Raw genomic sequence first — 24131 nt, 5'->3', positions numbered from 1 at the left:
ATCCACTAAAAGCATCACCATGTTGTAGATTCCTTCATGGATTTCAGTGCCCCATTTATGGACAGCATTTGATATTAATAACTGTAGAAAAAAAACAATGAATCAGCAACTAATGTATTTACATTCCCTGGATGTTTAGATGTTTGAGTGCAATAAAATGTTGGTTGACAAGTCAAGTAATAAATTAAGGAATCTATAATCCAATTTCAACAGCTGAAATAATGATTTACTGATTAAGTTTAAGACTTTCATGTAGTTGATCACAATTTTCTCTGGTTTTATATCATTGAAAGTGACATATCCTAGACTCTGAGCATACAAATACATTATACCTCCAGGCCAGCTTTCCCTCTCACCCTGAAAACACCCCAACAAAGTATTTGGAAGATATAAAACAGACTTACGAAGTATAGTTAGAATGCAGGTTTAATTTTACTTTATACCAATTATCTGTGAATGTCTAAGTTGCTTCTTCTACCTTTTTAAAAGCTTCTGGCATACATCGGTCTGTAAATCGTTTGCAATTTTCATCAGCATCAGCAAGACCTGTAGTGATCAGACACAGAAGTCAAAAAAGAGGTGGAGAACACAAAAATCTCTGATAGCTACAGAAATGGTCGCTGCAACAGGAACAAATATCGGGATTTCTCGCCTACCCGACTGCTTTAAAAGCTAACCCATGTTCCATTTCAGGAAAAGTGAAGGACAGAATCTCAGATACTAAATATAACTAGTTTCCCACCATGCCATATTTCCATCACCGGGTAACTGGCCTGCTCCTAGACCTCTGCCATTCTATAATCAGTTACAGGAAACTTTCGATTAACCGGCCCCTAAATAACCAGAAATGTCGGTTAACCGGCAAAATTCAGGAGTAGGTTCAGGTAACTTTTATTACTTTTCTTACTCCATTTGTTGCTGTGCAAGGGTGTAGCTGCAGCTGTTGCTAAGCTACAGAGACGCTTGCAACTTGTGCCGATTGTTCTGAAGCTGTTGGGTTTGTTGCTTTATACGGAGCGCTGAGCTCCGTATCTTTTACTATAGCGTTCGGTTATCCGGAATTGTTGATGAACCGGCACCACGTCGGTCCCGCCCGTGCCGGATAACAGAAAGTTTCCTGTAAATACACAAATAACCTCGGTGATTCCACCCTTTATTGTTTTGTGGGAAGGGTACTCTTAGTGCCACAACTAAATGAACTACTTGTAAATATTCCTCTGGCCCAAGGTATTTCACTCCCATATAAAATAAAGAATAACTCAACAAGTGGCTAAGCCATATGGGAAAGTGGAAGGGCAAGTTGATAAGGTGGTTAAGAAAGCATATGGGATACTTGACTTTGTAATTAATATAGCATCTTTACTGTAGGAAAATGTCCCAAGGCACTCCCAACATCAAAAACAATACTCCTCCCCGCACACACCACCCACTGCCCCCCCAATCTCTGCAAATAGCCAGAGTCTGCCCCTGGGGTGCATGGGGGAGATTCTCCTAACATAACTGTTTTTGATCACACAATCCAATCAGTTTTCTATAACGAAGTTTATCTGTACATTGGGTGATGCCACAAACAAAAAATGTCTGCTCTCTCCCTCCTCCTCCCGCCCCCCCCCCCCCCACCCCCATTTCCTCAATTTTTCTCATTCTCCATAATATTTGGTCTGTGTTAGAAATCAAAATTCCCTGTTCAGGGAAGCCAACATGCTGCTGTAACTTGGAATCCTTTGTGGTACTTACCAAGCCGTGCTAGGCACGTGGATGCTATCAGGCACTTGCCCAGTGACTCCTCGCGTTTGTAAGGGATGGACCAGTGATCAGTAAACACTCGACTTTCCAGTTCATACAGATTTGTGGTGGGAAATTCAATGCTCCCTGAGCAGTTTCCATTCTCATCATTGCTTCTCTGCAACAAAAAAAATCTGAATCAACACTAATTAACCATTATAGAGGAATCTCCTTTTTCATTCTTCCCAGTGCAGCACCAGAAAAACTAGATAACGGCAGCTCTCCTCTGCCCCCAAGCTATCTACATAATCATTTGCTGTTAAAAAAAACAAAATCAGCATTAGTTTGATTCTAAACAATTACTAAAAATATCAATAGCAGTCTCACACATTCAGGATTATTTTTGCATTCTGAATAGTTGGAAAGAGGTGTTAAGATTACCTATCATGCTTAGGGGCTTCCTCATTTTTTGCATTTGAACCTCGATGTACAATTGATTAGTCTGCCACCCGACAGGGGACCACCTGGAGCACCATTGCCTACCTGCAGCGGGTAGTCAAAACTGCCCAACGCATTACCGGCACCCGGCTACCGACCATAGAACATATATATCAGAAACGCTGCCTACGGAGGGCACGGTCCATCATCAAAGACCCTACCCACCCCAGCCACAGTCTGTTCGCCCTCCTACCATCTGGAAGACGCTACAGATGCGTTCGCACCCGTACGACCAGATTTAGGAACAGCTTCTTTCCCAGGGCTGTCATCCTACTGAACTCCACAAATAAACACTAAAGCCTGCACATCTGCCGATGCACTTTATTATGGTCATATTTATGCTAATATATATGTACAAATGTATGTTGAAATGTTTACGTGTCCTAATCCAAATTGTACACTCTTGGGAGCCGCAAGCCTACATTTCGTTGTACTGCACTTGTGCACTAACAATAAAAGTTGAGTTGATTTGATTTAATTGATTTGATTCAGTAGCCACTTTGGTTAGGCAATTCTCCCCACCCACTTACAAGGAATGTAATCCAAATCAAATGAGGCAGCAGCAACACCAAACAGAATGAGAATGATGTTTGCACACACACAAAACAACAAGGTCAGAAAGAAAAAACGGTGCAGGAGTGGAGTGACGGTTGATGTATTAATAGTGAGCCTGCCTCTTTAATACATCACGTATGTTAAATGCTTAAAGTTCAAGAATTTATATTGGGCTGTACAGTATTGTGTGACCCCTACGGGGTGTGTACGCACAGCGCAAGTTCCGGGTTTAGGCATGCGAAGAGCATGCGATAAAACCCAGAGCTTGCGATGTCAGGAATCTTAACTGATCCTCCGCATCCCCAGGAAAAGGGCCTCTGCGCTATTTGCCCAACTTCTGCCTGCTGAATGCCTGTGAAATTCTTACACCTGGTAAAAACAGGCATAAGACCTGGTTTAACCAGCATAAGATTTTTTACAAATAGAAAAATAAAATTTTATCACTCATTTACACATTAAAAACCCTGCCCAATAAGCTAAGTTTATTTTTAGCCCCGTTAAAACAAAACAAAAATTCCAAAAAATTTAATTCATTCATTTAAAATTTAATTAAACGGCATTTTAATTAATTTTAAGTATGTAATTTTAAAAAAATTTAAGTGATCCCATTCACACTTATGGGAGTTCCATACGTACAGAACTCCCAGAAGTATGAATGGGGATACCCTTCTTTTATTGATTGGGCCAGCCCACGTGATCCAGGGGCGCTTACGAACCGCATGCGCCTCTGGGATAAGTGGGCCTCTGCCCACGTGTACCCAGAGGGGCCCAGGCTCGCAAACCTCCATATCTCCCGGGCCACCAGGTAAATGCATAGATTTTTTTAATTTTTTTATGAACAGGTTGGAGGTATCCGCCTGCCTCCAATCACAAATGTTGGGCCATTATAGCTTCTGCTCTAAGTGTACATCATTTCACGATTTCATCACTATGAAGAATCTGTGCAAAAAACACAAGCAGCAAAGTTCCAATGCTTCAGAATCAAATTTGAATATTGCTGATGCGTGCGCATCACGCTGAAGGCCTATTTTACTGTCTCCAGCCATGCCTCTTCTGTCTGAAAGCCTGAGCTGAAACTTGGTATGCTTGTTACAGTTTCAATAATAGCATGTTTTTTGGATTGCTCCCAAAGTCCATTGTAGTTTTAATTTTCAGGTAGCCATTATTTTAAGTGTCACCTCTGTAAATCATGACCGTATCTAATCTGCACTGTGGAGACTCAAATTAACCAGGTAAATTAAGCTAAGATTGCTCTATCAGATCCATTAGTCACTCAACTTCCAAATGCAATTAGCAGCAACAAGAACTAGATTAAAAGTCAAAATGTCAAACTTTAATATTCAAGAGTGCTGGTCTGCAAAGATCTGATGCAAAGGAGCTGTAGTACCAATTACAGAGCACACATACAAGACCAATGCTATCTGTAATATGAATTTCTGCACATGAATTAAATTCTCTTCAACCTTTTCAGCAAGTTCAACCTCCATATGCAAGCAAACAGCCCAACATCTCAACTCAAGGAAGCCGCAAGAAAACTGCATTTATAAGTCTGGCACTGCAGAACGGGGCGTCCAAGCTTTTCCACTCAGACACACAGGTTGATCCTCAACAGCCACAAAAAGTTTAATTCCACGCTTCCATTTATTTGAATATTTCTCGATTTGCTGATACTGACCGATTGTGGTGTTCTGATGTGGGATTTATCCGCCAATGAAGCACCATCCTTTCCAAAACTCCTGGTCGACAACTCCTGGCCCGGCTACCGACCATAGAGCACATATACCAGAAACGCTGTCTACGGAGGTCACGGTCCATCATCAAAGACCCTACCCACCCCAGCCACAGTCTGTTCGCCCTCCTGCCATCTGGGAGACGCTACAGATGCATTCGCACCCGTACGACCAGATTTAGGAACAGCTTCTTTCCCAGGGCTGTCATCCTACTGAACTCCACAAATAAACTCTAAAGCCTGCACATCTGCCAATGCACTTTATTATGGTTATGTTTATGTTAATGTATTCCAACCAAATGTATGTTGAATGTTTAAATGTCTTAATCCAAATGTACACTCGGGAGCCGCAAGCCTACATTTCGTTGTACTGCACTTGTGCACTAACAATGACAATAAAAGTTGATTTGATTTGATTTTGATTTAGACAAGAAAAACAATGAATCATTTTAAGCGCAAAGAGGGCTGAGCAGGCTGGACTGGCAAGGCTCAGGGGCCATGTGTGGCCCACCAACCACATTTTGAACATCTGCTGTACAACTTGTATTTATATAGCACCTTTAATGTGGTAAAATGTCCCACGGCGCTTCACAGGAGTATTCTAAAACAAGATTTGACACCGAGCCACAAAGAGAAATTAGGGCAGATGACCAAAAGCTGGGTCAAACAGGTAGGTTTTAAGGAGTGCCTTAAAGAGAAAAGAGAGGCAGAGAGGTTTAGGGAGGGAATTCCAGAGCTTAGAGCCTTGGCAGCTGAAGGCATAGCCACCAATGGTTGAACGATTAAAATCAGGGATGCTCACGAGGCCAGAATTAGAAGAGTGCAGATATCTCAGGGGGAGTTGTGGCGCTGGAGAAGATTAGAGATAGGGAAGGGGCGAGGCCATGGGATTTAAAAAATTTTTTTTTTTTTATAAAAGACATTGATTAACCAGGAGCCAACTGAGGACAGCGAGTGCAGGGGTGATGGATGAACGGGACTTGGTGCGAGTTAGGACACGGGCAGCAGAGTTTTGGATGACCTCAAGTTTACGGAGGGTAGAATATGGGAGGCCAGCCAGGAATGCATTGGAATAGTCAAATCTAGAGGTAACAAAGTGATGGATGAAGGTTTCAGCAGATCAGCTGAAGCAAGGGCGGAGACGGGCAATGTTACGGAGGTGGAAATAGATGTTCTTAGTTATGGCGCAGATGTGTGGTCGGAAGCTCATTTCAGGGCCAAATATGACACCAATGTTGCGAAAAGTGGTTCAACATCAGACAGATACTAGGGAGAGGGATGGAGGCGGTGCCTAGGGAACGGAGTTTGTGACGGGGACCGAAGACAATGGCTTCGGTCTTCCCAATATTTAGCTGGAGGAAATTTCTGCTCATCCAGTACTGGATGTTGGACAAGCAGTCTGACAATTTAGAGACCGCGGAAGGGTCGAAAGAAGTGGTGGTGAGGTAGAGCTGGGTGCTGCCAGCGTACATGTGGAAAGTGACTCTGTTTTCGGATGATGTCGCCGATGGGCAGCATGTAGATGGAGGGGGCCAACGACAGATCCTTGGGGGACACCAGAGGTAACGATGCGTGAGCGGGAAGAGAAGCTGTTGCAGGTGCTTCTCCGGCTATGATTAGATAGATAAGAGTGGAACCAGGTGAGTGCAGTCACATCCAGCTGGACGACGGTGGAGAGGCATTGGAGGAAGATGGAGTGGTCAAAACGTTGGTCATGCAGCTTCCTCCTCCCACCCCCCTTAGGGACCAGAGACAACTCAGTTTAACATTCCTCCTCTTCCATACAAATCATTTACACCAAAATAGTACTGAAATCAGAAATGGGAATCCCTATAACTTATTAATGGAAGCTCAACATGGTGCTTCTCAGCTTCAAGCTAATAATGCTTTGGAAAAACATTCAAATTTCTCAATGTAGCTGCCTTGTTCATTAGGATAAAATTTTCAGGGCTCCAAAGCCAATGTAGAGCCTCACTTCTCTGGATTACTCCCGGTGCCACGTGCTAGTGAGTATAGGAATAGGAGGATAGAGCAGATGAATGCGTGGCTAAAGAGTTGGTGCAGGAGGGAGGGCTTTAGTTTCCTGGATCACTGGGCCTACTTCTGGGAAAGGTGGGACTTGTACAAGTCGGACGGGATGCACCTGAACCAGAGCGGGACAAATATCCTTGCGGGGAGGTTTGCTAGCACTGTTCGGGGGGTTTAAACTAAAATGGCAGGGGGTTGGAAACCTGAGCAGGGAGACAGAGGAAAGGGAAACAGGGATAAAAGCAAAAGATAGGAAGGAGAAAAACAAAAGTGGCAGTCAGAGAAATCAACGGTTTAAATCAAACGTGGCCACAGTAAATAATAATTCTAATAGGTCTAAGTGCGTTAAAAAAACAAGCCTGAAGGCTTTGTGTCTTAATGCGAGGAGCATTTGTAATAAGGTGGACGAATTGGCTGCGCAAATAGAGGTAAACGAATATGATTTGGTTGGGATTACGGAAACGTGGCTCAAGGATGGCCAAGACTGGGAACTCAACATCCAGGGGTATTCGATATTCAGGAAAGATAGGCAAAAAGGAAAGGGAGGTGGGGTAGCATTACTGGTTAAAGAAGGGATTAATACAATTGTAATGAAGGATATTAGCTCTGATGATGTGGAATCTGTATGGGTAGAATTGAGAAATACTAAGGGGAAAAACACATTAGTGGGAGTGGTATATAGACCTCCCAACAGTAAGGCGGAGGTTGGGGATGGCATTAAAAGGGAAATTAAAGAAGCGTGCAATAAGGGCACAGCAGTCATCATGGGTGACTTTAATCTACATATAGATTGGGCCAACCAAATTAGTAACAATACTGTGGAGGAGGAATTCCTGGAGTGTTTACGGGATGGTTTCCTGGACCAATATGTCGAGGAACCAACCAGAGATCAGGCCATCTTAGACTGGGTATTATGTAACGACAAAGGATTAATTAGCAATCTTGTTGTACGAGGCCCCTTGGGTCTGAGCGATCATAATATGATCGAATTCTTCATTAAGATGGAGAATGAAGTAGTTGACTCAGAGACTAGGGTCCTCAATTTAAATAAAGGAAACTACGATGGTCTGAGGAGCGAGTTGGGTAGGATTGATTGGGGAATGGCACTCAAAGGGTTGACGGTAGATAGGCAATGGCAAACATTCAAAGACCGAATGGATGAGCTACAGAATTTGTTCATCCCAGTTTGGCATAAAAATAAAACAAAAAAGGTGACTCAACCGTGGCTAACAAGGGAAATTAGGGATAGCATAAGATCCAAGGAGACAACATATAAATTGGCCAGAAAAAGCAATAATCCTGAGGATTGGGAGCAGTTTAGGATTCAACAAAGGAGGACAAAGGGATTAATTAAGAAAGGGAAAATAGAGTATGAGAGTAAGCTAGCAAGGAACATAAAAACTGACTGTAAAAGCTTTTATAGATATGTGAAGAGAAAAAGATTGGTGAAGTCAAGCGTAGGTCCCTTGCAGTCAGAATCAGGGGAATTTATAATGGGAAACAGAGAAATGGCAGACCAACTAAATTCATACTTTGGTTCTGTCTTCACAAAGGAGGACACAAATAACCTCCCAGAGATGCCAGGGAACATAGGGCCTGATGAAAGGGTGGAACTGAAAGAAGTCAGTATTTGTAGGGAAATGGTGTTAGGAAAATTGATGGGACTAAAGGCCAATAAATCCCCAGGGCCTGATAATCTACATCCCAGGGTACATAAGGAAGTGGCCCTAGAGATAGTAGATGCATTACTGGTCATCTTCCAGAACTCGATAGACTCTGGAACAGTACCCATGGATTGGAGGGTAGCTAATGTTACCCCACTATTCAAAAAAGGTGGTAGAGAAAAAGCAGGGAATTATAGATCGGTAAGCCGGACATCGGTAGTGGGGAAAATGCTAGAATCTATTATAAAAGATGTAATAGCAGAGCACTTGGTAAGCAGTGACAGGATCGGACAAAGTCAACATGGATTTACAAAAGGTAAATCATGCTTGACTAATCTACTGGAATTTTTTGAGGATGTAACTGGTAAAATAGATAAGGGAGAACCAGTGGATGTGGTGTATTTGGACTTTCAGAAAGCTTTCGATAAGGTCCCACATAAGAGATTAGCGTGCAAAATTAAGGCACATGGGATTGGGGGCAAGGTATTGACTTGGATAGAGAACTGGTTGGCAGACAGAAAGCAAAGAGTTGGAATAAACGGGTCGTTTTCCGAGTGGCAGGCAGTGACTAGTGGGGTACCGCAAGGATCGGTCCTAGGACCCCAGCTGTTCACAATATATATTAATGATCTGGACGAGGGAATTGGATGTAATATCTCCAAATTTGAAGACGACACAAAGCTGGGTGGGAGGGTAAGCTGTGAGGAGGATGTCGTGAAACTCCAGTACGATTTGGACAGATTGGGTGATTTGCCATGTTTCTGCCCAATGCACTATAATGTGGATAAATGTGAGGTTATCCACTTTGGTGGCAAAACAGGAAGGCAGATTATTATTTGAATGGCAATAGATTGGGAGAAGGGGAAGTGCAAAGAGACCTGGGTGTTCTTGTGCACCAGTCGCTGAAGGCAAGCATGCAGGTGCAGCAGGCGGTTAAGAAGGCAAATGGTATTTTGGCCTTCGTAGCAAGAGGGTTCGAGTACAGGAACAAGGATGTCTTGCTCCAGTTGTACAGGGCCTTGGTGAGACCGCACCTTGAGTACTGTGTGCAGTTTTGGTCGCCTTACCTGAGGAAGGACGTTCTTGCCATGGAAGGAGTGCAGCGAAGATTCACCAGGCTGATACCTGGGATGGCAGGAATGACGTATGAGGAGAGATTGTGTCGATTGGGCTTATACTCACTGCAGTTTAGAAGATTGAGAGGGGATCTCATCGAAACTTATAAAATTCTGTCAGGCCTGGACAGACTAGATGCAGGAAGGATGTTTCTGATGGCCGGGGGAGTCCAGAACCAGGGGTCACAGTCTAAGGATAAGGGGTAAGCCATTTAGGACAGAGATGAGGAGGAATTTCTACACCCAGAGAGTGGTGAACCTGTGGAATTCTCTACCACAGAAGGCAGTGGAGGCCAATTCATTAAATATATTCAAGAAGGAGTTGGATATATTTCTTAAGGCTAAAGGGATCAAGGGATATGGGGAGAAGGCAGGGACAGGGTACTGAATTTGGATGATCAGCCATGATCTCATTGAATGGCGGAGCAGGCTCGAAGGGCCGAATGGCCTACTCCTGCTCCTATCTTCTATGTTTTCTATGTTGACAGAAGCATGGTAGAGGGGTCACTGCACCCAATTTGCAGTGGTCTCAATTTTCCAATGATTGATTTTAGTCAACGGAAAATCTGGATTGCCACAAATCATGCATGCTGACTACTGTGACTGATTCTCAATTCTGTTTTCCTGTAAAACAAGGTTCAACCACAGAGCCAGGAAAACATTACCCTATAATGTCCAAAATTTATAATAAAATGCAAACCAGGATAGTGTGTCCAATTCTGGGCACCACACTTTAGGAAAGATGTCAAGGCCTTAGAGAGGGTGCAGATGAGATTTACTCGAATGGTACTCAGGATGCGATACTTCAGTTACAGGGGCAGATTAAAAGCAACTGGGGTTATTCTCCTTAGAGCAGAGAAGGTTTAAAGATTTAAGAGCAATGTTCCAGTGCGGCTGCGCAGCTCTCGCGCAGCCAGCTGAGCAGCTTTTAAATAGGAAAAAGCACGCGCATGCGCGGGATTTTGAATGGGCTGCGCACCCAAAAAAAATTAAAGGTTACGTTGTTTAAGAGGTGTTCAAAATCATAAAGGAGGAGTACCAAAAGAATCATTAACCAGAGGTCACAGATATAAGGTAATTGGCAAAAGAGTCAGAGGCAAGAAGTTACTGTACACGCAGAGTTGATCTGATCTGGAATACACTGCCTGAAAGGGTGGTAGAAGCAGATTCAATAACAACTTTCAAAAGGGTATTTGATAAATACTTGGGGAAAAATTTGCAGGGCTATGGGGAAAGGGCAGATAACTAATTGGATAGCTCTTCCAAAGAGTGGGCGCAGGCACAATAGGCTGAATGGCGGCCTCCTGTGCTGTATCATTTAAGCATGGTATACTTTTTTCTTTAAAGCCGAAGTTAACAATTTGTCACACCCCTTAAGTTTTTGTTCTCCCTGCTTTCCAAGCATTTTACTTGGCTCCACCAGCAAACCCAATCCAACCTGACTCAAAAGCACAAAATGAAAATTTTCAGTTTTTAAAAATCGAGATTTGATGTCGCAACATTATGAATTTAAGAACCCCACCATCCACTTATTTCTTTGCAAAACTTTTGAGAATACCAAGGTCAAGGGAAAAGAACGAGAAACTGTAAAGGCAGCAAGAAGTAGAATAAAAAGGCTAACATGATCTTTGGCTGCTAATATGGCTGGCGCCCACAAGGCGACACCTTGCTGATAGGAACAATGTAGGGCGGCGTGCAGAAATTATACTGACAATAGGTGATCGTAAACACATTACCATGATCGCAAACACATTACCGTGATGTTTACTTAGCTGTAACCCATTCAGTAAAATGTGGCTTTTCCTGCTCGAACTGCCAGGCCAGGAAATCAAATTAAATGTATACGTGCACAGCTCAGGATTGGCTCAGAATGTACGATGTGTTAATGCTTTCTCAATGCAGGTATAATAATGTAGCACGCTGTATGAAAAGTTGCTTGCTCTGTTGGATTCGTCAGACTCTTGCAGGAGTCGGTGCCGATATACCAGAGTAAGACTCCACGGATAATAAATCGTTTGAATTCTCCAGTTGCATTCGACTCAGTGATTACTGAACCAGACTGAGGGTAAAAGAATCCGTTCTATCACTTTCAACTCAAATTTGATGTGCAACCTTGAACAATTAAGAAATTTTCAAAACTGATTTAAAATTTTGCAAAGCCTTTTGTTAGATCCGTGATACTGAGAATATGATGTTTTTCAATAACCACACGGATGCTGTAACTTAACAATCAACAGGTATTTACTGGAGTAGGGTAGTCTCAAGACTGGGGTGCAGAGGCATGCTCAAGGCTTATATACAGGTGTGGTCACTGCCGGTACTACAGTATACAGGAGCTGTAAAAGTAGTTCTGACTTAAAGGCACATACACTACAATTTCTCCCCTTTTAGATTAGTACCCATAATATTCAAATAACAATTAACACTTTAACATGTACATTAAACAACAATAGTCCATTTATAGATTCAGTCTTTGGGGCGGCTTCTTGATCCTTTCGGGATAGCGCCTTTCCTGAGGTTCCTGTTCTTGGTGCGAAGGCGATTCTGGCCCCTTTTCATCGGTTAGTTCATCGGGTTCCACTGCTACTGGTCCGGAGGTAGATGCTACCGGTATGTCGGGTTCATCCCCAGGTACGCAAGACATGGGGTTGACTCGTTCTTGTGACGCTAAGATCTGATCAACGTGGCGTCTCACAATGTTCTCCCCGACATCCACCGTGTACATTAATGGCCCCTGCCGTGTGCATAGCCTTCCGGGTTGCCATTTCTCTGTTCGGTAGTCACGGGCCAAGACTGGTTGTCCTACATTGAAGCTCCTTGTCGGCTTCTCATTGATGTGCTGGAATTGTTTATCCTCAACATTTCTAAGCACATTTGGTCGAAGCAAGTCCAGACGAGATCGCAACCTTCGGTTAAAGAACATCATGGCCGGGGTCTGGTTGGTAACTGCATGTGTCGTGTTTCGGTAGGCTAAGAAATTGTCCACCTTATGCTGTAGTGGAATTTCATCGTCGCACATGGCCTTTATCGCCTGCTTAAAGGTTTGTACGAACCTCTCAGCCAATCCATTTGTGGCTGGATGATACGGGGCGGATGTGTAATGCCTCACCCCATTCCTTCTCATGAATTTTCAAAACTCTTCGGACACAAACTGTGGCCCATTATCAGAGCAAATCTGCTCTGGCAAGCCATTTCTGGCAAATATGGTCCGTAGGACTGCAATCGTTTTCTCTGTAGTGGTTGAGGGCATTTTTATCACCTCAGGCCACTTCGAATGAGCATCCACTGCTATTAAGAACATGGAGTCCATGAATGGACCAGCAAAATCAATATGCACCCGTTACCATGGAGAGGAGGGCCACTCCCATGGGTGTAGAGGGGCATGTGGTGGTGCATTTTGGACCTTCGAGCATCCTGAGCAGTTCTTGGTTAGGTCCTCAATTTGTTGATCGATCCCCGGCCACCACACAAGCCCTAGCAAGGCTTTTCATTTTCACTCCCCCCAGATGACCTTCATGTAGCTCATTTAGCACACTCTCCCTTAACTTAGGTGGAATCACCACTCTGGATCCACACATCACTGTCCCCTGGCATACTGACAGCTGTTCGCTTCTGGATGAGAATGCTGGCAACAGTGAGTCGCCATGTGTTGGCCATCCCCTCACCGTCAAATCATATACCCGAGACAGCGTCGCATCATTGCGGGTCTCCTTCTCTATATCCGCGTTCGTTACTGGCAATCGTTCAATTATTGACGAATAAAATATCTCGATAGGGTCCACTGCTGGTGCTTCCTCCACAGTAGGCAGTGGCAGGCGCGATAGCCCATCAGCGTTCCCATGCTGTTTCGTGCCTTTATATTCTATTTCATATTGATTCGCCCCTAGAAACAGGGACCATCTTCGTAACCGTTGTGCCGTCATCACTGGCACGCCCTTCTTAGGATTAAAGATGGAGACAAGTGGTTGGTGGTCAGTCAGCAAGGTGAACTTCTGCCCATGCAGATAGTGGTTGAATTTTTTTACTCCCCATACTAGGCTGAGGGCCTCCCTGTCAATCTGGGCGTAGTTGCGCTCGGCTGAGGTTAGTGACCGAGACGCAAAGGCTACTGGCCTCTCCAACCCGTCTGGGAATTTGTGCGACAGCACCGCTCCAATACCGTAGGGTGATGCATCACATGCCAAACGAATTGGTAGTGCTGGGTTGAAATGGGCCAACACCTCTTTTGATGTGATCAATTCTTTACACTTCTGGAAAGCTCGTCTACGTTCGTCATTCCACTTCCATGGTACCCCTGTTTGCAGTAGGGTGTTCAGTGGGTGTAATGCCGTGGACAAATTTGGTAAGAACTTATGGTAGTAGTTTACCAGCCCGAGGAACAACCTCAGTTGTGACACATTTTCCGGTGTTGGAGCCTGGACTACGGCCTCAATCTTTTCAGGGGACTTATGTAACCCCTCTTCATCGATGACGTGGCCGCAATACGAGATCTGCTTCTGGAAAAACTCGCACTTGTGGCGATTAGCTCATAGCCCATATTCCTTTAATCTGGTGAGCACCTTCTCCAAGTTGGCGAGGTGATCACTGTCATTTTTGCCCGTGACCAGGATGTCGTCCAAATAACACTGGGTCCCTGGAATCCCTTGCAGGACTTGATCCATCGCCCTTTGCCAAATAGCCGGAGCCGATGCTACCCCAAACACCAGCCGGTTGTATTGATAAAGACCTTTGAGTGTTGATCGTGAGGTATTGTTTCGAGGCTTCTTCTACCTCCATTTGCAAGTACGCCTGGGCTAGATCAATTTTGGTGAAGCGTTTACCTCCAGATAGCGAGGCGAAAATATCCTCAATTCGTGGAAGCGGATATTGTACCGTGTGAAGGACTGCGTTCACGGTCACCTTAAAATCCCCACAGATGCGGACCTTCTTTGGTTCCCCAGGCGTATTACTCAACGGCCTCTTCATTACAGGAACGATAGGTGTAGCCCACTCGCTCCAGTCTACTTTGGATAGTACTCCTGAACGTTCCAACCCTTCCAGCTCTGCTTCGACGGCTGGTCTGATCGCATAAAGGCACTGGTCTGGCCTAAGAAACTTTGGGCTTGCATTTTCCTCTATTTTAACTGTTGCTGTTATGCCTTAGTGTTCCGAGTCCCTCCTGGAACACTTCTTTTGCATCAGTTAGCATTTTTGACAGTCGTCCAGGTGTGACGTCGTCATCCTTTTTGGCCTCAACCTTCAGTGCCTGTATGGAATGCCAATCTAATTGTATCTTCCGGATCCATTCACGTCCTAGCAGTGGTGGTCCTCCATCTAGCAATGCATATATATCCATTTTAGGTATTTCCTGGCCTTTATATATCACTTTCACCCTTATTTTTCCTTTGGGGTAGACTTTGTGCCCAGTGTACGTCTTCAAGACAATTTCTGTAGCTTTCAAGGGTATATGTGAAAATAGCCGCTTGTAGTCCCTTTGGTTTATGACTGTTAGGGCTGATCCTGTGTCCAATTCCATTTTCACTTGGACTCCGTCTATCTTGAGTGTAACCCAGATAGTCTGGTGATCCTCCATTTTGGTTACCTTATGTAGTTTCAGACAACCCAGCTCCTTGCTTCTGGAGTCTGTCACTTTTCTGTTCGTCTGAACTACTGTCCATCACCTGGTGCACCTTTTTGTACTTCTCCTGTGGAGATTTCTTACTGTTGGTTTTCTTCCCAGACCTGCAGACTCTTGCTATGTGTCCTGCTTTTCCACACTGTCTGCACACTTGGTCCTTGAACCAACAATCCTTCTGGTCGTGTGTTGTTCTGCCGCAGCAATAGCACTTCCCTGTTCCATAGGACATTTCATTGGTGCCATATTCTTGCGGTCTCCGTTGTATCTCTGCAACGCCCCTTGCGGCTGCTTCGTGTGACACTGCCATACTGAAAGCCTTGTCCAGCGCAAGATCCTTTTCCGATAGAAGCCGTTTCTGGGTTCCTTCACTTTGCAGCCCACACACAAACTTGTCCCTTAACGTATCTGCTAGTCCCGCTCCAAACTGGCAGTGTTTCGATAGCTTGCGCAGTTCCGTTAGGTATGCAGCATTGCTTTCGTCTTTGTGTTGGTTCCTTTTATGGAACTTAAATCGTTCTGCTATCAGCAGCGGTGTGGGGTTTAAGTGGTCCTGTAGGATTTCTACTATGCTTTCGAGATTCTTGTTCACAGGCTTCTCTGGGGTTATTAGGTTTCGCAGTAACCCATAAGTTTTTGCACCCATGGAATTTAACAAAACCAGTGCTTTCCTAGCATCTGGCACTTCATTCGCCCTGCAGTACACTCAATACGTTCCACATATGTCGCCCAATCTTTGACTTCATTGTTGAACGTAGAGATACTGACACTCTTCGGCATCACTGGGTGTGATTTAACTGTCAAAAATGGCATCTCCCGTGCTTCCCCTTCTTCTCCGCTGGCACAAAATGGCGTCTCCCGCGCTTTCCTTCCTTCCCACGCTCGGCCTCCTTCTCCGCTGCGGCTTCTAAAAATGGCGTCTCCCGCGCTCTCCCTGCTCCCCGCGGACACACTTCGCGCAGAGCACAACCAGGGCTCGAGCGCTGGTTTTTTTTTGTGCGCCTTTCCTGTTTCCGCTGCTCGGTCCTGAACCCGGCTGTTGCTTTACCCTCTCTCTCTCCCAGTTTTGTTTTTCCTCGACGCCCCTCGGTTTTCAACCCCCGGCTGCGCCCTGTGTGCTTCACCCTCTGTCTTACCCCGTCGACGCTGCTCGGCTTTCTCTCTGCCGTCGGTCGGCTCCAGCCGCCACTGTCCGGGAAGGGTCTGCGCTGTACCTGTCGTCAGTCTATTGCTGATCGTCGTGGCTGGGGAATGAAGCCCGGCTCTCCACAGCCTCCCCTGCGATGTTCACTCTCTGCCGGACAACTGGGCGGTTGCTCGTGGTCGACGCCCGTGTTTCTGGCCTCTACTTTCTTCCACCGCCCTCCTGGAGCGAATCCTCGAAGGGAAATGCAGAGTTGCAGGTAGATTCGAAGCAACACTCGTCGTCACTGTTAGATCCGTGATTCTGAGGGTATGATGTTTTTCAATAACCACACGGATGCTGTAACTTAACAATCAACAGGTATTTACTGGAGTAGGGTCGTCTCAAGACTGGGGTACAGAGGCATGCTCAAGGCTTATATACAGGTGTGGTCACTGCCGGTACTACAGTATACAGGAGCTGTAAAAGTAGTTCTCTCTTAAAGGTACATACACTGCACTTTTCACATTCTCAAGTTGACCCAAAACATTTCACAGTCTGCTTCTTTGACTCTAGTCAATATTGTTTTGTGTAGGCAAACACAGCATTCAATGTGCGCACAGCAAAGTCCCATAAGCAGCAATGGCCAGTTGTCTGTCTGTCTTGTTTTGAAGAATGAATGTTAGCCGTGGGAAAATACCATGGGATCTTTTCTGACAACCTGAACAGGTAGCTAGGATCTTGTTTTAGCATCCCTCAGTACTTACTGAAATGTCAGCCTAGATTTCATGCTCAAGTCCTGGAAGTGGGGCTTGAACCTACAACTTTGACTCAGAATGGGGTGTTTTACCACCAGCCCATCCAATGCCTGACCTTCCGCAACCCTCTGCCATGAACCTGCCCCGTCCACCGGCTTAACTCCACAGTGAAGCTGCCGGATTTTCCACCCTCCCTGATTGGTGTGCTGTTCCAAATGCACAAGTAGCTTGCCACGACTATGGTAATGAGGCCCGATCATCAAAATGGTTCAGGCCACCGATCACTAATTCAGTGAGTTGCAGGCTCACTCCACTCGCAGTTTTCAGAGAGATGGTGTAAAGGGGGTTATTATTCAAAACCGAAATAAGCTACTCAAACTTTAGCGGACAAATCACTGGGAGCTGGCGGTTTATAACCAAGACAAGAATCCCGATAGAAGCCAGCACAGAAATAGAAGATGCTCTGACTATAATTTCCCAAAATTCTAGGGAAAGGAAAATCGTGCCACAAGACAGGTCAAAGGCAAATGTGACAAACCTCTTCAAAAAGAGAGACCGAGATAAACCAGAAAATTATAGGCCAGTTAGTCTTCTACTAGGGTAGGGTAAACTACTAGGGGTAGAGTTTCCGCAATCCGGGTGCAAATTGTGTTAGCTTTCCGAAGTGACGTGATGGTTCAAGGTTCCGCCCAAACACATTTCCGGATCACCGAACGCAAAATCTTCCATGAACCAGCGCATTCGGGCAGCGTTTTAACACAATTGTTTATTTTTTCCCCTTGCATTAAAAAATGGCCCAGTAATTCCGGGCACAACGTGTGAGTACGGACGGGGTACTCACGCGTGTGCCCGGAGGAATTGCCGGTTTTCAGCATGCACAGCGCATGCGCTGAAAACCGGCATTTCCTGTCCTCTGACCCAAGGGGTTAAGAGGCAGAATGCACACGACTGCACAGGCAGCGCGTGCGCAGTAAAATTCCCTTCCCCCCCCCCCCCCCCAGTTGCGCGCGTGTAAAGGCCTCCGGTCTTTACGCGTGGAAAAACAAGACGTAAGTATTTAGTTTTTCAGGTAAGTGGGCTTTTAGGACAATGTAGAAATTTTTCCCCCACAGGTTTGTTATTTTTAAAGAATTTACAGGATGGTAAGTTTAGTTTTAGACCCTATTTTTTTTTAATTTATTTTTCTCAAAAAATTGATTAATTGTTTAAAACATTTTTTAAAACTTATAGTTATTATAATCAGTGGGATGTTTTTTAAAATTTTATTTAAAGTTGAAGTAGTGTTTTGGCAGCCCATACTTTTCATGCGTTTGACAGCTCTTACTGTCAAACTCCTGAATGAGTTTCCCCTCCCCTGATTGGCTGCACAGTGCTCACCTGATCCCAGCCGGCACATCGCACTAACTACGCCACTGGATCAGGTAAGCACAGCGCGCCGACAGCTGAACCGGGCCTGTGACAGGAAATGCAAGCAGGCCCGGGTTTCAGATGTCGGCGCGCAGGGCGAGTGCAGATCGGGGGCTTGCACGCGCAGCAAGCCCCCGATCTAATTTCAGGGCCATTATTCTTTGATATATTTACGAGTGGTAACCTGGTGCAGTTTTATTAATACAGCTGAAAATGGGTTTATCACAAAAAATGAGCATTTTTAAAAGTGAGTCTAGTCCACCAGCTGTGAGTAACCTGATTTTGAATAACTGAAAATGACTTAAAAAACTACAGAACCATTTACAGTATTAGTTTCATTGGTGTGCGGTAGTCAGTTTTAGTAAATTAAATATTTAAAAACTTAAGAGGGGTCCATTAGTGCCCTTGCACCTAAAAACTCAGCTTAACTTTGAGAGCCTCCTCGAAGGGCCGCAATTAGCGTAAACTCGCCATGGTGATTATTTCGAACTGGGGGCGTGGCCAGTTTTGCGGGCACGGCAGGCTTCTAGCTCGAGGATGTTTAAACAAGAGCTAATGATCGCAGAAACTCAATTTGTGCTGGACGTAACTTGCGCTTGCTCCATTGTTTGCGCTGGCTTGGCCAATTTCAGGCGATTTGCGCACCTAGCGGAAACTCTACCCGCGAGAGTTTATAACCGGGGGTAAACTACCAACCATTTGGAGAACATGAGTTAATCAGGGTCAGTCAGCATGGATTTCTAAAAAGCAGATTGTGCTTGACCAACCGCATGGGATCTTTTGAAAAAAGAACAGGGAGGCTAAAGAAATGCGGTTTATATAAATTTTCAAAATTGTGTGATATGGTATTACATAAAGAACTTGTATGATACAGCACATGAAATTAAAAGAAATGTAGAAATATGGGCACATGGGCAGAGATGGTTAAACGGCAGAAAGCAAAGGGTGGAGGTAAAAGCAAGTTTCTGGACTGGAAAGATGCAGTGAGTGGTGTTTCACGTGGGCATTTGCTGGGCTGCTCTTCCTTACTACATACATAAATTATCTGAATTTAGGAATTGATGGGGACTATAGCAAATTGTGATAAGGATTGTGGAAAAACTTCAGGAGGTCATAGATAGGCTAGCCGGATGGGACGATAGGTGGAAGATGTAGTTCAATGCAAAAATGTGAAGTAAGAGAGTTTGGAAGAATAGGAAAATAAAACACACCTTAAATGGTAAGATTTTACATGAGGTGGAGGAACAGAGGGACCTTGATGTGCAGTGATCATTAAGATGGCTGTACAAATATGCAAGGTCAGAAAAAAAGCAGACCAAATCCTTGGTTTTAAAATTTAGAGGCACAGTATATAAAAACAAGGAGGCAACCTTGAACTTTTACAAGATCTTAAGTCAAGCTACAATTAGAGCTTCATTGGGCCACCTCAACTTTCTCAGCTCCAGTGGTAAAACAATCCCTAACTCAAGTTAGCCTGGCCTGCTGAGTATTTCCAGCATTTTCTGTTTTTATTTTACAATTCGAGCATCGTGTGCAGCTTTGAGCACCCCATTATAGGGAAGTTAAAGCAGATTCCCGTTATAAAAGAGAAACTTGAGTTAGGGGCTGTTTTACCACTGGAACTGAGGAAGTTGAGGCGGCCTGATGAAGGTCTCTTTTGAAGGTTCATGATGAGGTAAATAGTATTGGATCCTTTCCACTGGTCAGTGAGACAGGAACAAGACCATCAATTTAAGATAATCCCGGAAAGAATTAAAAGGAGCTGGAAAAAATTCCTATACTCAGAGGGAGACTGGAGTGTGGAATGCTCCGCCACAAAATTCTTTTAAAGTGATTTAGACAGTTGCTTGAAAAGGGGAATATTGTGGAGAGGGGGAAAGAGTGGAATTAGACTCGGTGGCTCAAGTGGAGCAAGGCACCAGCACAGGCTTGAAGGGCTGAAAGAATGTTACAACACAGAAACAGACCAATGATTCAATGCTGAAGAACAAGAAATCTCCAATTAAACATATAGGCCCGGGATTTCCGAAAAACTTGCACTGAAACAACGTTGCAAGTACGGCATAATGCTGATTTTCGGCGCAGAAGATCGAGAAAATTCAGGAGCAAGTGACTTCTGCCCATTTTTATGCTACGCCCGAATTTCCTCAATGTTTTATGCCAATTCTGCAAAACCTTCGGCACTCATTAACATCGCTATCTCCTTCATTCTACCCCCCAGCTCCCCACCCTCCCATGCCGCTCATTTTCTGAATTTACACCAGTTCTGCACAGGATGTAAATTTATGCCCAAAACTTTAGGCAAAACAGGGGCCAGAGTCAGATTTCTGATGCTTAATTCTGATTTTTTTTTTTAATTATATAAACGATTTTTAAAAATTTCTCCTGAGATCTACAATGTATGTTCTGTATCTTTAAATGCATTTTTATAACACCAGAATGATTTGCATTAAAATTGAAAAACTTTCATGACTGCAGATTGCATGCATGCTGGGCCCCGTGACTGTCATTTGTTTGATGCCAGTTTTTACGTTCCGGCGTATGCTAATGAGATTCTCGGGAAATTTCAGCATAACTCTCCGACGGGAAGATCAGTGTAGGTTTCAGCGTAACTTGTTAGTTATGCCATTTCAGAAAATTCCAGGCCATGGTCTTTAAACTACACATTTGCAAAATAAAACTGTAGACAACACTCACCCTTGGGGAAAATGTTTCAATTCAGAAAGCAAATTGCATGCTGAAGTTAATCGCAATCAATTAGAATGATTGTGCTTTTAGAAAAGTTCCTGATGAGCACTTTCCCCTAATAGTAGGGATGGCAAGATAGTGTTCTAGCTACAAGACGTGAACAGATGGAGTCAATTACCAGCACTAATGTTTCTTAAAGGGACAGTAGTAGTAATTATTCAGCCGTTCAGACAGCATCTATGGCGAGAGGAAGGTAGGGTTAATGTTCCAGTCGGTAGCTCTCGTCTCAGATTCAGAAGGTTGTGGGTTCAAGTCACACTCCAGGGACTTGAGCACATAATCCAGACTGACACTCCAGTACAGTACTGAGGGAGTGCCACACTGTCGGAGGTGCCGACTTTCAGATGAGATGTTAAAGCGATGTAAAAGATCCCAGGGCACTATTTCGAAGAACGGGAGAGCTCTCCCTGGTGTCCTGGCCAATATTTATTCCTCAACCAACATCTAAAAGCAAATTACCTGTTCATTATCTCATTGCTGTTTGTGGGAGCTTGCTGTGTGCAAATTGGCAGCCATATTTCTTACATTACAACAGTGACTACACTTCAAAAGTACTTCATTGGCTGGAAAGTTATTTGGGATGTCCCGAGGTCATGAAAGACACTATAAATGCAAGACTTCCTTTATTTCTTCTTTGTCTCCACAGATGCTGCCTGACCTGCTGATTGCTTCCAGCATTTTGTTTTAATTTCAGATTTTGAGATCAATGTTATTTTTTCCTTAGCAATAATCGAATCAGTAAAAGGCCAAAAGGTTAGATTATTGACTGCCGCTGTACTGCCACTTTTGCATTCATGTAAGCCAGCTTCGGATGTACACTGGCGCAAAAGTTGGGACAAATTGACAAAAGTGGAAGCACAACTTTAATGTCCCAACGCCACTCCAGAATACACTACAATTAAGTGGTGAGACCACCTCACGAAGGTCGTCTCAAACAGGTTGAACTGAGGTATAACTTCAGGTCCCCATTTTCAGATCCTTTTCTCATCCCTACAAACTCTCATTCCTCATATGATTCTAGCGACTTTATGTACTAACCCACCGTGCCCTCAACCACTGGCATGGGACCTGCTTCCATATGTACTCTGATGACACCCAACTCCTCCTTTCCACCTCATCCCTCAACCTGATGACTTCCTCCATGCTGTCAGGCTACCTGCCTCAGTGAGTCAAAACTTTCTCCAATTGAACATCCAGAGACCTTACCATAAACTCCTCTTCCCTTACTGCCAATTCCATCCCAACCCTTGGCTCATGCTGAACCAGACTGTGCGAAACCTTCGCATCTTGGCTATACCCAAAGCTGAGCGGCAATCCCACATTCTTTCCCTCACCAAGACTTACTTCCACCTATAAAACCTTTTGCCCGGCCTACCTCAGGCCCTCTGCCATTGAAACACATCTACTTTTGTCACCTCCAGACTTGGATTGCTCAATGTCCTTCCTAGCTAGCCTCCCATCTTTCACCCTCCATAAACTCTTGATCAGAACTTAGCAGCATACATCCTGTCTTAAAGTTTCAATGGCCCATCACCTCAGTCTTTGCTGCCCGACATCCCTACCCCCAGTGCATTAAATTTAATGCATGGTCTTCAAATCCCTCCACAGTCTCATTACACCAGCACTCTGAAACCTCCTCCTGTACACTTTCTCTTCTGACTCTGGCCTTTTGTGCATCCTTAAGAGAAGTCTATGCTACGAGCTGGAGGCTGAATGCTCAGTCAAATATTCTACAATATGTCTGAACTCAAACAGTCTGAATAAACTAAAAGCCCATTATCTTATTTTGGTGCAGGACGGCTAAGCAGTTTGCAAAGGATTAAAGTGACCGCGGTTGGATAATGTATGAATTTAGTATCATGCCTAAATAAAACTTTACTGATCTCAGACACAAGTACTTTTCTGCACTTTTAAACCGTCAGGAGCCAATTACTACTAATGAAGGACACGCTATTGTGAGCATCCCATCTCGCAAAAAATAACAAGCTGTGCAACAATGTATTTCTTGTAAATAAGGTGGTAAACAGTGGGAATTAACCCTATGGATTAAGAACTAACAAAGGGCAAAATCATTTGTGCTGTAGTGCTATGGGTAAGAGCTGAACCTGTGTATAATCAAGTGCATGCTGCAACAAGCCTGTTTCAGCAAGTGATGGTTATCTCGAATATATATCTATCTATATATATTATATATATATATATATAAACGGATCGTTCTTTCTGTCTGTCTATCCTCACGTGTGCGTCTGTCCGGCTATGCGCTCGAAAGTTAGAGCGTACCTACGCGTGCGTTACGTCGAAAGAAAGCTCACCGTTCCAAAACGATGGTAAGCGTATTTACGTTTCGGCCGGACAAAAATTGCGCCCGCGGTATCCGATAAACCTTCAACATTCCGCTCATTATCCACTCATTACCATAGAGTGACATTGAGGTCGACCAATCGTACGGTCGAGCAACCCGATGGTCGACCAATCAATGCGTGGCGGGGGCGGGTTCGTCGCATGTGTGGCCGGGCCCTCCTAGAGTCGAGTGACAGGACGATTGACCAATCCTACGCTTCGGTGACATGACGATCGATCTGTCTGTCTGTCTGTCCTTGGGTGTGCGTCTGTCCGGCTATGCGCTCGAAAGTTAGAGAGCGTACCTACGCGCACGTTATCTCCGAAGAAAGCTTACGGTTCCGGGACGGTCGTAAGCATATTTACTTTTCGGTCGGATGAAAATTGTTCGCGCCTTATGCAAAAAACCTTCAAAATTAAACTCATTATCTGCTACTTAGCATTGATTGACTGACGTCAAGGTTCGACCAATCCTGTGCCGTCACGATTGACCAATCCTACAGTACGGTCCCCTGATGGTTGGCCAATCGGTGTGTGTGTGGGGGCGGGACTAATCGTTTTCATCTCAGGGATGTGGCAGCCATTGTTTCACTGCCATTACTTCAGCTTCCAGCTCAAACTACTTTGATCATCCAGCTTTGAAAAAGTTAGTATCTCTTAAAAATAACAATATTTACCAAAAACGTTTTATAAGTACTTTCACTTTCATCTTTCAAGGTATTAAAAAAGGTAGAAATGTTGCCCGGCAGCAGATTGAGAGAGGGACACAGACAGGGCCCAAAAGCCTGGGACTCGATTTAAACCGCCCAGCCCAAAACAGCCCTGGC

At 44.5% G+C, this 24131-nt stretch overlaps 1 protein-coding gene across 1 annotated transcript in view; it reads right to left on the bottom strand.

The window, feature by feature from the left end:
* Positions 1-24131, bottom strand: part of usp24 (ubiquitin specific peptidase 24) — a 221375-nt gene that overhangs the window by 171879 nt on the left and 25365 nt on the right. The window contains 3 exon segments of the mRNA XM_085983153.1: positions 3-81; positions 479-546; positions 1738-1903. Of these exon segments, the coding sequence (XP_085839279.1) occupies positions 3-81; positions 479-546; positions 1738-1903 (313 nt within the window).

The sequence above is a fragment of the Somniosus microcephalus genome, chromosome 3 (assembly GCF_052327205.1).
Source record: "Somniosus microcephalus isolate GS21.2 chromosome 3, FLI_Smic_1.0, whole genome shotgun sequence".
Lineage (NCBI taxonomy): Eukaryota > Metazoa > Chordata > Chondrichthyes > Squaliformes > Somniosidae > Somniosus > Somniosus microcephalus.
The sequence above is the reverse complement of the archived record's forward strand: the minus strand, read 5'-3'. Positions and strand labels throughout refer to the sequence as shown.